The sequence below is a fragment of the Solanum verrucosum genome, unplaced genomic scaffold (genome assembly GCF_900185275.1).
Source record: "Solanum verrucosum unplaced genomic scaffold, falcon-dt-bn FXZP01000307.1, whole genome shotgun sequence".
Taxonomy (NCBI): domain Eukaryota; kingdom Viridiplantae; phylum Streptophyta; class Magnoliopsida; order Solanales; family Solanaceae; genus Solanum; species Solanum verrucosum.
In genome coordinates this window covers 1,919,763-1,933,108 of record NW_026020264.1, presented here as the reverse complement: position 1 = coordinate 1,933,108, position 13,346 = coordinate 1,919,763, and the positions used below count along the sequence as shown (strand labels likewise).

The 13,346-nt window shown below is 35.5% G+C and overlaps 1 protein-coding gene across 1 annotated transcript; it reads right to left on the bottom strand.

The window, feature by feature from the left end:
• Positions 1-3,668: 3,668 nt before the first annotated feature.
• On the bottom strand, positions 3,669-12,460 carry LOC125833629 (uncharacterized). The gene is made up of 5 exons (XM_049512792.1): positions 10,916-12,460; positions 8,911-9,095; positions 7,575-7,745; positions 6,028-6,480; positions 3,669-4,291 (listed from the first exon to the last, which is right to left on the bottom strand). Exons 1-5 carry the CDS (start codon positions 12,405-12,407, stop codon positions 3,842-3,844), a joined length of 2,751 nt encoding a protein of 916 aa, XP_049368749.1. The 5' UTR covers positions 12,408-12,460; the 3' UTR covers positions 3,669-3,841.
• Positions 12,461-13,346: the final 886 nt, after the last annotated feature.

The window sequence follows — 13,346 nt, the reverse complement described above, 5'->3', positions numbered from 1 at the left end:
CGTACATGACACTAAAAAATGATGTGGAATTCCATGTGTAATCGCGTTCATTACACGCACACTGGCAAGGGGAGAAAAGGGCTTAAAATGTTGTGTTCTGATGGTTTAAGGGTCTAGTTGGCAAAGTGATGAGTATGAGGGTTCAACTGACAAACAGAGTCAAGTACAGGGATCTCTTAGGTCATTTCGCCAAAATAAATATGATAACAATTATAATATCACAAGTAGCAGCAAATGGATAGATTGAATCAGATTTGTCCAGATTGAAAATGGATTAATGAATTGTAATGCATCATATGAATATTGATAAAATATGGATTGGGTGAATGGTTCTAATCCACATTAACTGACCTAGGACCTGACTTCAATCCCGACCTCGATCTCAACTTGGGACCTACGTACCTCAGCATGGGATTTAACCTCGATTCCGACCTTGATCTCAACTAGGGACCATACCTCAATATGAAATCTAACCTTAATCCTGATCCTAACTTAATTCTGACTCGAGATTCGACTCGGACTCAAGATATGATTCCCATGGACCCTAACCATGACCACGATCTCGACTCGAGCTCCAATTCTAATTCATGATTCAACCTTAATCTAGGAATCGATCGTAACTCCAACCCCGACTCAGGAACAAATCATGAGTTAGGGGTAGGTGGAGATTAGGGGGAGGGTTGATAGTGCGAGGGGTTGGGTTGGGCATTTGTGTGCTTTTATTGATCTAGTAAATGTTTTCTCTCAAATTTTAAGGAAAAGATATTCTCCTAGGTACAAAAGTGAGTTTGTATATGAATGCTCACATGTTATCCATTATTTTTATGCGTTAAAAATAGATTGAAATTTATATTTATATATATAATTGAAATATAAACTATCTAACTCATTAAAAATATGAATTAATTGAATTAATATTATAACCATGAACTGAAATTTCAACTCTAAATATCATAGACAACTTAAAAAAAAAAAAACTTTAGAAAAAACATCAAAATATTAAAAAAACAAAAAATAATACAACCCTCAAAATCTAACACTCTTTTAGCATAAGCATAAAAAATAGTCAAAATATTTTCAAATTTGCAATTTCTTCTGATCTGAAAAAAAAAAAAAAAACCATGACAAATCAAAACCAACAAGAAAATGCTAAATTCTAGAAGAAGAAAAAGAAAAAGAAAATTGAGAACCCTTAAATTCTAACTGATGATTTTCTTACAATTACCCTAAAATCACTCTTGCCATAAATATTCAAATGTGGTTGAAATTATACCTAGACATATTATATATACCCCTCTTCTCAACCACATTTAATTCACCAAAGCAAAAAAACAAAAAACAGAAAAAAATCAAACATAAATTTCAAAAAGATAATTATTAGTTATTTAAAAAAATATGGAGATGAAGAAGATTGCTTGTGTCACCCTCATTGTTGCTGCCTCAATTAGTTCAGTAATGGCTCAAATATTGCCCCCAACCTCTGCCCCAATCTCTTCCCCGATCTCTGCCCCAGCCTCTGCCCCATCTAGTGATGCCGCCGTGTCATTGCCCCACGTGGCAACTTTGGCTGGGGCTACTTTATTATCCTTCTTCGCTTATTACATGCACTAAATTATACTGTCAAATATCTCTAAAACAATCATTTCTACGTTAATAACGATAAAAAAAATTGAAATATATATTTTTTTATATTATGTTATATTATATATTTTTTATAACATTATTTTGTTATAGAGGCCAAAAGACGATTTAAATGATATCGTTATAATGAGATTTGATTGTAATTAGAAAGGGGAAAAAAGGAAGAGAATGAAGAATTGAAGGAGATTACAGGTCTTGGTGGGGAGAGGGAAAGATTTTTTAGATACATCTTTGTGTACTATATATCATCGCCAACAAAATAAAATCATTATTTTGTGGTTTATTATTGTTGTTTCTTATGTAACATCCGGTTAATTGTATTTCATCATTTTTGCATTTATTTATTTGAGATTGATCGATCAATCTCAAAATTATCAATGAGATCAAGGTGAATTGTCGCGTTCAAATCCACAAAAACAAAACAAAAAAACACATCTTTTCTCAGAAAAAAAATCTTTTTTTATACTCTATCCTTAATCGAATATAATGGTAATAGAAATAAATTTTATAATATATATCATATTAAAAAAATAAATATTAAACCTGATTCAGTCTCGAAAAAGAACAACGAAACGCCAAAAAAAGAGCATAAATTCAATTTGATGATTGAATAAAACGTGTCAATCTTTATCCAATAGTAAAATGACACCGTTTCTCCCAACAAAAATTCCCCTAGCCAAATGCCATACATGCAGTGAACAATATCTGTACCTCTTTTCGTTCACTATAAGTATTATGCTTTTCTCCAATCTTTCTACTGAAAAAAAACTGAAGTCTCTCTCAGAAATAATTCATCATTAAAAAATAAATATTTTGTTATATATCAATGGCTTGCCTTAGGTTTTTCTATATTTATGTTGTTCTAGTTTTGATAGTTGTTTTGAAGATGTCTGAGGCTCAAGACTTGGCATCGGAGAATATTGCACCTTCACCGGCGCTGGCTACCGGCGATGGTTTTGTTCCGGCGACCTCTGTCGGAGTGTTCTTTACTTTTTGTGTAATCAATCTCTTTATTAATATGCATTGAGGTTTTGGTGATGGTGCTTCTACATTAGTACCAAATATGATTTTGCTCTACCGCCCTTCATTTTTATGCTACCACTTGTTACTTATGCATTTGTCTTCTTATTTTTCCTTGTTATATAGATAGATACCTGGGGTGGCCCAATGGTTTGGGCTTGAGAGTCTCAAGATCGAAACCCCTTGTCAAGTGTGGCCTAGTGTGGGTTACCTCTCCTATGTGGTTTGTGAGCTATTGCATAAAAGTGGGGGTTTTACCCTCCTATATGGTTTGCGAGCTACTTTCCTTTGTCATAAAAAAATATAGATAGATACCTGGCCTGTACTACTTTGCGTGTAGTTTTTTAATATTTGAATTTTAATATATAATTGAATTTATCTTAATTTACTCTTGAGAAGTGGATGTGATGAGGTGCCGGTTTGGTTCGATTTTATATATCAGCCTTAGTTTAGTTTATTAATTTTTGATTTTTAAATAGGCTAAATCAATAATATACTTTTTAATCTTTAACTTCTTTCCCATTTTCCCTTTCTCCTACGCTCAATGTTTTTTTTGTCAAAAGGTTGATAATCGAAAAGAGGAGAGGCATTTATTTGTACAGAAGATGAAATTTCTGAAGGTACTGACAAGAGATTGAACGTTCGGAATGTTCTATGCGTTCTATCACCAAAAATTAAGATATGAAATTAATGAGACGAGAATGTTTGGCCAAGTTTCGAAAAAAAAAAAATTGAATACAGATTCAACATGTGTTCCCAGCCAGATTGTCATAATTATGTATGGCTAGAAGAAGATAACACATTTGGAGATGAGGAGAAACAATATGCTACAAGCTTCTACGTCAGGCAATAAATCCACTGAAAAGTAGTCAGGCAGTCTATTTTCTGGAAACTAATACTACTACGAATAGAACTTCCCTTAAAAGAGAATGGTTAACTCAAATTAAAAAAAAATAATAGCAAAATACACAAAATGATGCATTCTTGCAGTGAAAGACTATAACCGCCTCACCAATTTTCTGGATAGAGGAATAAACAAACGTGTACTTTAAATAACGAGTGATGTACACCTTCTCTATGGAGAAATTAAAGTTATACAACAATCTAAAACTTCAATTTACACGATTTGGAATTAGGTCAAAAATTTCAAACCAACTAATGCAGCAGAAAAATACAAACTCTAAGATGCTTGTTGTTTCCTTCGTTTCATTCTTTCTAGCGCGCCAAGAGGGCCATCACTATCTTTATTCTTGGCAGTAGAGTCGTCTTCTGCTTCATCACCTTCGTCCCTCTTACGGATTAGACCTCCAAACACTGCATCAGGGACTTCTTTCAGTGCAATTTCAACCTTATCATCATCCTCTTCAGAATCACTTTCCTCAGGTAGCTCAATATCCTCATTGTTTGCAGTGACTTTCTGTCCATTTGACTCAACTACTCCTGCACTAACAAATCCAACTACCCGACTCTGTTCTTTGCTCTTTGTATCATTTTCAGGGGGCGCTAACTGCCTCTCAAGAGCTGCCATCTCATCATCAGCAACACCAGCTTTTTTCAAAACGTCCTTTGCTTCCTCAAGGGTCTGCATCTGATCCTTTTGCATGAGATACTCCGGTAGGATAAAATGTGTCTGCAGGTATAAGAAGCATGTCAGTATGGTCAATCAACAAAGTTCAAGAAATGCACAAATGTGAGAATATACAAAACTATTAAAAGGATGTGTATGAAGGAAAGGTCAAAAAGGTGAGACCAACGGAAGGAGATCGAGTGGAGTTCCCTAAATTATGGGTCTACACCACGGATCTGCCTTAAACCCATACTTATTTCCTTACTTTTAGATGAATCAACCGATAGCAGATCATTTGAGAACTCCATGGAGCATGCTATTTGCATATGATTGTATCATTGAAAAAACTAGCAAGGATGTTAACCAAAAACTAGAACTATAGAGAAGCTAGCACTCTAGAGAGTGAGGGTTAGTGGAGTAAGACAGAACAGAGGAACTTCAAGTTTAGCTTGCAAAAGAATGAATAACAAGTGAGATTGGATAGGTTTGTAATAACTACTACAAACAACTCAAATATTCTTTTTGATAGGTCCAATAATTCAAATATCTCAAATCTTCCCCAAAAAGATGCAATGATAGATGAAAGTTGAGCATAAAGGACTAAAATAGGATAATTCAAATGAAGCACCATAGGAGTTCTATAGAATGATTCTGAGAGATGCGGCAATGTTGTAAGAGTGGTTGGTTCTCAACAGCCTAATATATACTTATCGGTGTTTCACAAATACGTATGTTAAAGAAAATGTGTGATCTTACCAGGAAATAACTAGAAATGATCAAATCAAACAAGGACATAAGCAGGGATATAAGAGGATAAATTATAAGGTGATCACCCAAGATGGTTTGGCCATATTTTACATAGACCTCCAAATTCACGGATCCGGTAGTGTGACATGTGACAATTTAAGGTGCTAAAAGAGAAGGAGGTGGATCCAAAATCACAAAGAAGTTGTCTCAAGAGACCTAAATCTCTCATAAATGTACATTTAGGTCAGAAAAAAGAACACAATGAACAAATGACCACTATAGGAGATACCAACTTGTTGGGGTAAGGCCTGGTAATTGTTAGAAAACTTGCATTAGATCTAATATTTGCCAGAAGTCCTCTTGGTTTGGGTTAAAGACTTTTATATCACTGAAGGGATATTGTGAGATTTAGAGAACCCTAAATTCGCCTTAAAAGACAAGTAATTGTTTTTCAATATTGGACTGCATGGACCAGAATATAACGGAATATAGAGGATTCTTACAACCCACTAGTATGAGATTTAAGTATAGTTGACTGATTTGATTGATATAATATACCAAGTCCATGATAGTTCATACACCAAGAAGTTAAAAATGATAGTTACTTAAGCTAAATACTACATTATGAGCCCTTCCTATTTTCAAGAAATTTCCTGGCATTAAACATAAGTAGCTCTAACAGTAGGTTTCCCAGTGACCCAGTGTAATCAGAAGCTAGGTTGTCATCTTCCAAAGTTAATTATATGCCATGTTGGATGATACACATTGTAAAGTAATTATTCTATCCTGATTAAGTTGGTACTAGCATTCTAACCAGATTATTACTCTTCTTACACAATCCTTCCTATTAGAAGAAATCAAGTACCAAAACAATTTCCCTCCTCCGCCTTCTTTTATGCCGCAAGTACACTTTAATACTTTTTTGGATAAACTATGCCACAAGTACTCTTTGGTCTTAATTCTTTGTGAGAATACGATTGAGCTCCTTAATTTACTGATCTCAAGGACATCACAGATGGCTAACTTAATGATTAACTGAGTATTTTTTTTACCTGGCTGTAGCTTGCAGATACACTCCTCTTTACACGGAGCATCTCACGGAAGGTATCCTCGTTACCATGCTGCACCTCAAACTCATGCCACTTGTTCCAGAAATCAGGATCAGATCTAGGGTCTGCGAATTGTGATGAGTGCTTGTATAGTGCACGAGCACGATCAATCTCTCCTAGGCTCTTCTCAAGTTCCGCATACTTTAAGCACATAACTTTCACGTCCTTGTCTGGAAGCCCAGACTCAATTGCTTGTTCATATATCTCCCGTGTTCTTGGAACACCAAATATCTCAGCTGCACGAGCTATATAGATCTCGTACATGCTCAATTTCTCATTTGCTGGAACAGCTTTTGTAGCTTGATCATAAACCCTCATAGCCCGCTTCGCAAGACCATAGTCTTCCTCTAATTTAGCATATTGAAGATACAATGGCTTCACAGCATCAGCAGGGGTCTGGTGGGAATGGAAACAGTACAAGATGAGTATCCAAACATAGTTTGACAGACAGAATTTACGGAACGTGCTTTAAGATGCAACTACACAGACAAGAAGTAGTTAGACATTAAATGAGAGCCTCTGCTAACAGCATTAAGCAAAATTTCTCCCATAATTTGGAAGTGCAACTATCACCCAAGACATGGCCAATATAGGATTCTAGACTTAAACAACAGATTTATGTGATATCAGCAAACTACAGGCAACATAGGTGAAGCTGCGTGTTTATTCATTGTGCATCAAAAATAAATATAAAATGCACACAGGTAGACATGACAAGACCTCAAACTAAACCCTAAGGGAAAAAAATCAAGATGCGTAGCACAATGCATAAAATGATTCAATGAGCTGTCTAACCACTTTTACGCCCTTATCCAGGTAGAATACTACCATATAAAAAGTAGACGATGATGAAAGACCAAAAGGATAATTTTGAAAGTAACTGAAGACGGTGACTGAAGGAAGATGGATTTCCGGACAACAGAAACAGGTGTCTCCCAGAATATCTAGGCAGCCAATGGTTTCTCCCATCAGTTTAAACCTGTTGCTATCGTAGATCCGCCAATTTTCTTCTTTACTAACAATATTAAGTTTCACCAGAGGGGATGTTGACTGACTGACACTAAATTGCACCCAAAAAAGGGGATGTTCCTGTTGTACAATGCATACACAAGTCCAAGAAATTCTAATGAATATCAGATCTGTACAGCAGGTCAAAAAAGTGGCTGGTGCCCTTACATACGTTCAACACGCATAAGGATATGATATTGCTAATGAGAAGCAAATGTGCCAATATCAGAGCAATGGCAAAATCTCCACATATTCATTAAGGGAGTTGGAGAAAAACAAGGAAAAACTCATGAGATTTTTAAACATCAGTTGAGAACCTAACATCCAATTAAAACAGTGAATCATTGAATTCCAAAAATCATCATAGATGAACTTACCATATTGGAGCAAAAAAGAACGATTTTACAATTCAGATTTATATCATAGAAAACCAATGTTATATTTGTTGACTGAACAAATAAAACATATTGTCATATACATACCTGTTCAACAGCATGCTCAAATAACTCTCTAGCTCGTTCCAACTTTGACTTCCCATATCTCTTCACAAATTTGGAAAGATAGGTAACCCATATATCCTTAACATGTGGGTACTTGAAGATCTTCACACCCCTCTCGTAAACCTTGAATGCATCCTCAAAGTACTTGTGATCCTAGACAAAATGAATACCAGATATTATAGGTTAAATCCAATTGCACCAGAGAGAAAAGATATCCAAAATTCTTTTCTTGAGTTTTTGCATTTTGACCTCAAATGTATGCATTTTTTTTATCTTCACTTTATCCTCTTGTTTTTTTTAATCATTTACATCCCGATCTTTCAATGTCTATGTGAAATCATAGAAATCTCATTTTCTGATGGATAAAAATAGTAATTACATAATCAGAAAAACAGGCAGAGTAAAAGGAGAGACTATTCACACATGGAAAATCAATAGAAGGGCTAACCCAGCAGCAATAGTGAAGCCATCCAGTAGAAAGTCACTAACTATACAAAAGGCTCCTTCTTAATGGAAAATCAATAACAGTAAAGATTTCTGAGTCATAAAAGTAAGAGTGGAAGGACTTCATGTTGTAAGCAGACATTAGGATAGCATCACACAGCATAAGGCCATTGCCCCACTAATGGGATTTGTGTAAAAGTCTAAAAGATACTATTTGATATTTGTTTACAACTTTCATTTGGAAGGAAATAAAAAGAAATTCTGCCTAGTAAGAAACAAACCAAGTAGTTAGTAGTTCTTTAATAAATTCATATACTTTGTTATTTAGTTTCCAAGTGAGGAGAAGTGACAAATGGGATACTCCACATTCTAATGGGGGAGAGGATTTTGAATAGCTGCTTGATTGCAGAAGCTCTATGTTACCTACACAATGAAACTTCTCAGCCAGTTATTCACAGCTTCTATCAAGAATCCTTCTTAGTGACAATTTAGTATCCCGAGAATATTCTCAAATCAACAAGTATGCAGATTGGAGATCTTTTTCAATCTGGAGATTACTAAGCTTACTAATGTTGCCTTCCATCTTTCTCCCACTACTGGCCCCTTATTCCTTTTCCTTGTCAATTTTTTCCTTCCAATCCCACTTCCGTTTTGGGAATTCAATCCCTATTTTGCCCCTCACAGAATTAAATCTTCTAAAGTTCTGCAAAATAACTTAAGACTAGAGGGTAAATCGTGGAAATAAGTGGCGAAGAAGCAACCAGGAAATGGTTCATACATTAGATATGCAAAATGCAAAGAACTCCCCCATTCTTTTAAGAGCACGTAAAGCAGTAGGATGATACATAAGTAATGATTAGAATGAAATTCATACCTCCAGAAGTACTGCATAATTTATTATAATCTGTGGTGTAGCAATTCTGAGATCCAAAATTCGCTCATAGACCACACGAGTTGACTCTAAGCTTCCTAGACTCTCCTCCAAATCCACAAACAGTAACCAAAGCCTTAGAGATTTGTGTAGCTTAATTTGCACTGGTTCATTTCCATCAGCAGCAACTGCATGTTAAAACATGAAGAGAGGACCAAGAGTTAGCCCAAATATCAATACAGCATCAATCGACTGAAAATGAAATTAGATATCTAGATTCCTCAGTCAAGATATACTAAATGTTTTCCTAAAACTTTTCAGCTTCAATTTTAAAGACTTAGATTGGTCATGGAGTTCAAAGAAGATAATTAAAAGCATATGATTAGTTTTATAGCCAGGAGGGTACAAAAATAGAGACAAAATTTACTTTGCTAAGTTTCAGTTTCAAGAGAAATGGCCCACTCAAAGAGACATGCTTTGCCTGGTTGCTAATTAGGAAGGCATGCCTTATACATGAGGCATCACAGAAAAGAGGTATGCAGATTTGCTCAAGGTGATTCATGTGTGAGCAGGAAATTGAGGTAAACAACCACCTATTTCTACACTTTCAAACAGCTACAAATCTGTGGAACATTTCTTATGTACACTTAGGGTCGTTTGGTTGGGAACAAGTTATCCCAGGATTAATTATCTTGGGATAACTTATCCCACCATGTATATGGGAACTTATCCCATCACTATGGTATAAATGGTGGGATAAGATATCCCAAACATGGCAACCAAACAAGACATCAAAATTTAATCCCAGGACTATTTTTTTATCCATGACTATTTATTCTTATCCCTCACACCAAACGATCCCTAAGGGCTCGTTTGGTGTGAGGTATAGTAACAAATAGTCCCGGGATTAAATTATAGTACCGCTTATTTTGTTGTTTGGTTGGCAAGTTCGGGATAACTTATCCCGGGATTAATAATTAGTACCGGGATAAGTTATCCCTCTCCTTGGGTGGTATAGTAATCCCGGGATAACTTATCCCGGGATAAAATAGGTAAATGACAAAAATGTCTCTTTCAACCCTTTTGTTATATCACTTTTTACATTAATGAAGGGCATTTTTGTAAACAAATAAATTGTTCTTAAAATTTATTATTTTGAATACAACAAACCAAACACTCAATAAAAAATAATCCCAACACAACTTATCCCATCATAACTAATCCCAACATAACTTATCCCAACATAACTTATCCCATCATAACTCATTTTCAAACCAAACGACCCCTAAGGGTTAGCTGGGTGATGGCTGATGCAAAAAGCCTACTCTGGAGCTCTTGAACAGTTGGTCAGGAATTGGAAGCAGGGGAAGGAAGGAAGAATGGTGGAAGACTATCCCAGTATGTATTTGGCAGATCATTTGGGAAGAAAGGAATGCTAGCTGTCTTGAAGGGAAAAATATCAACTTTCAGAAGATAAAAATGAATTAAACCCTTCCATTTTTTGGTGTAAAGAAGATTTGGAAAGGGCAGTGGTAAATTTAGTTGATTTCCTAGGAGACTTGTAATCTGACTACCCTTATGGGGGTGTGCCCACTATGTGGGATGCAAGTTTCCAATTCATCATTTCTTAGGATGATAGAATTTTTTGTGAATACAAAGTTACCCTTATCTCAAAAAAAAAGAAAAGAATCACCCGCTGTCTGGATTTTTTCCAAATGCAAGCTTTTTTCTTACTACTTGCTACTTCTGTAGATTTTATTTTATTTTGGATGAAGAATTACTTCGGTAGATTGTTTTACTTCAAAAGTAACACGAAACCACATTCAAAATTTTAGTTCCTGATGAATGGTAATACCAATACAGTACTTCTTTGTATTCCATGACTCAATTAGATCTAATGCTGAACTATTATTTAAGCTTGATGGGCTAAATACTTAACAAGTGACAAGAACAAAGAAACAGTCATGAAAAAGAAAGAGCACAGATACAAAAGGAAAGTCAGAATTACCTCTCCGTTTGACCTCAACAGTTGGTTCAGCAGTGGCACGTCTCATCAGTTCTAGAGCACCCTTGAAATTCCTGTGACGTAGTTCCATCTCAGCCCATTCACACCAAACACTAGCCAGATGATCAACAGTTTTATAATTCACCTGCACTGCCTTATCAAAGATGACTCTTGCATTTGCAATATCCTTGTGGTTTTCATAAAGTTTTGCAAATGCAACCCACAAAGTATGTGGCTTCCCCACAGCTTTCATTGGGTCAATAGTTCTAACTGCCTCAGTGAACGTTAATATTTGCTTTGTCGGATTCCCTTCGAATAGTTTTACCCTTCTATGCCACTGTTCTACATTATGCGGATTTTGCCTCAAAAGGACACTATTCGCAAGCTCTGGCCTCCTATCCATAAGATGTTCTAGCCTCGCTAATCTCAAGTCAATATCCTTATCATCATTTAGCCAAAACTCTTTAAGCTTCTTCTCCAATTTTGCCACATTCAACCTATCATCCTCCTCATCCACATTATCCTCTGCCCCAACCTCACCGTTACTCCCTTCATCCTCCACCTCACTATCACTCATCTCCTCCATTTTCAAGGCAAGCATACTCTCCTCAAACTGGGAGTACGCATCAAAGATAACACTAAAATCCCTAACAGTCACCACAGTTGTCATCCCTTCTTCGAAAATATCTCTCGCCTTCTCAACCAACTTCCTCCTAATGTAATAATCCGCCAACGACGTCCAAAGCCTCCCAACCTCATCGGTAAACTTCTTAATCCCTCCTCTAATTATCGCATCCACATTCAAACCTGATATTTCAGTAGCATGCTGTGTTAACAAGTCACACAGCTCCAACCAAAGCCTATGTTTAGTCTTCCCTTTAATAGAATAAAACCGATCATCATTTAATACACCAGCTAACCTCTCTGCCGCCTCCTGCCACAGCTCAGAATTCAACAAAAACTCAAGCAAATCCTCAATATGGGAAGGATCATACTTCAAGTACCTCCTATAAACCCTAAGTGATGTTTCAATAGGAATTCCCCTTTGACTAACAAACACTAAATAATGTTCCCAAATCCTATCATGCTGAGTAACAGGTAATGCACACAATGCTCTATCGAAAGTGCGTCTAGTTCGAGTAACGAGCTTCTGTTGAGTTAAACTCACCAAGTACATGATCCAAATTCGTGGCATTTTGTGCATTGTAACGAGTGCTCTCTCGAAAGTGTTGTTTAGAGCTTGGTACAGGGAGTGGTTGATTGGAAGATTCCGAACTAACTCCAGACGTTCGCGGAGATACGCGTGCCATATTTTGTAGCTTCCGGGGAGAGCTTGTAGAGCTCGTTCGTAAAGCACTCTTCGTTTTGTGAATGGCGCATCTGCTCGTGCCACTAGATAGCGCCACCACTGCTTCAGGCTGAACGGATTTCTGAGGATCTCTTCCTCGTACGGGAGGTCATCTTCGGTGGGGTAGAGCTCCCTCGGGATTGACATATTGAAGGCTGTGATTTGAATTGGATTTTCGCTTTAAAATGCGATTGGTATTATATATAAGAGAGAAGAAGTTCAGAAACTGAATCCGCCGGCGCAAATCACCGGGAAGTTGTGAGGAATCTGGGTTTTGGCAAGGAAAAGAAAACCCTACTGAAGAATGACGAAGATAAGTAACAAGTCCTTTTACTTTTTAATTTTTTTCTAAGAGTTAATTTAAAATTGCTAACATCCAACACTTAAGCACCAAAATCAATAAATTGAAAATCCATAAAAATATTTTATTGATTTAACATATTTAAAAATTAAAAATCAATAAAACAAATTAAAAGTTAATGATAAACTTCAAAATCAAAGAATGGATCCCATCCATACCGGCCTTATTTGTAGCCAATGGTGCTTTTCTTAAAATTTGTGGCCCATTTTAGTAATTTATTCATTTCAATTTAATTGTATTACTTTTCTTTTGATTTGTTATATATCTAAAAAAAAATTACATTAAGAGAATTGTAAACCGTTCGATAAATTAAGACAAAAAAAGCACTTAACATAAAATATAGATTTATCGGTTATTGATCATTATTAATTTGGTAATCTATTTACCCATTAAGAATATTTCACAAAAAATATTAAAAATTACTTAAAAACAAGGTGGCACATAAGTTAACAAATTGTATATCTTGCTCAAAAGACCTAGTAGAATTATTAAGAGTTTGAGACAATTAGAAATAAAAGTATAGAAAAAAATAATTTAAGTCAAAGACTTTAAATAAATTTATATTATTAATTTACTATCGGATTACGCTTAACCCATTAATAAAAAATTTCAAACCATTAAGAAATATTAATCTGATATGAAAAAATAAATCAAAAATATTATCAAAATCGCTTAATTTATACCTCATTATCGATAATTGATAAATCAATGATTTTTTTTTAAAA

Coding starts and splice junctions, on each gene's coding strand:
- LOC125833629 (XM_049512792.1), bottom strand. CDS start 12,407: ATGTCAATCCCGAGGGAGCTCTACCCCACCGAAGATGACCTCCCGTAC. Junction 6,481..7,574: donor TTGAGCATGCTGTTGAACAG/GTATGTATATGA, acceptor CATTCCCACCAG/ACCCCTGCTGATGCTGTGAA. Junction 4,292..6,027: donor TATCTGCAAGCTACAGCCAG/GTAAAAAAAATA, acceptor TTATACCTGCAG/ACACATTTTATCCTACCGGA.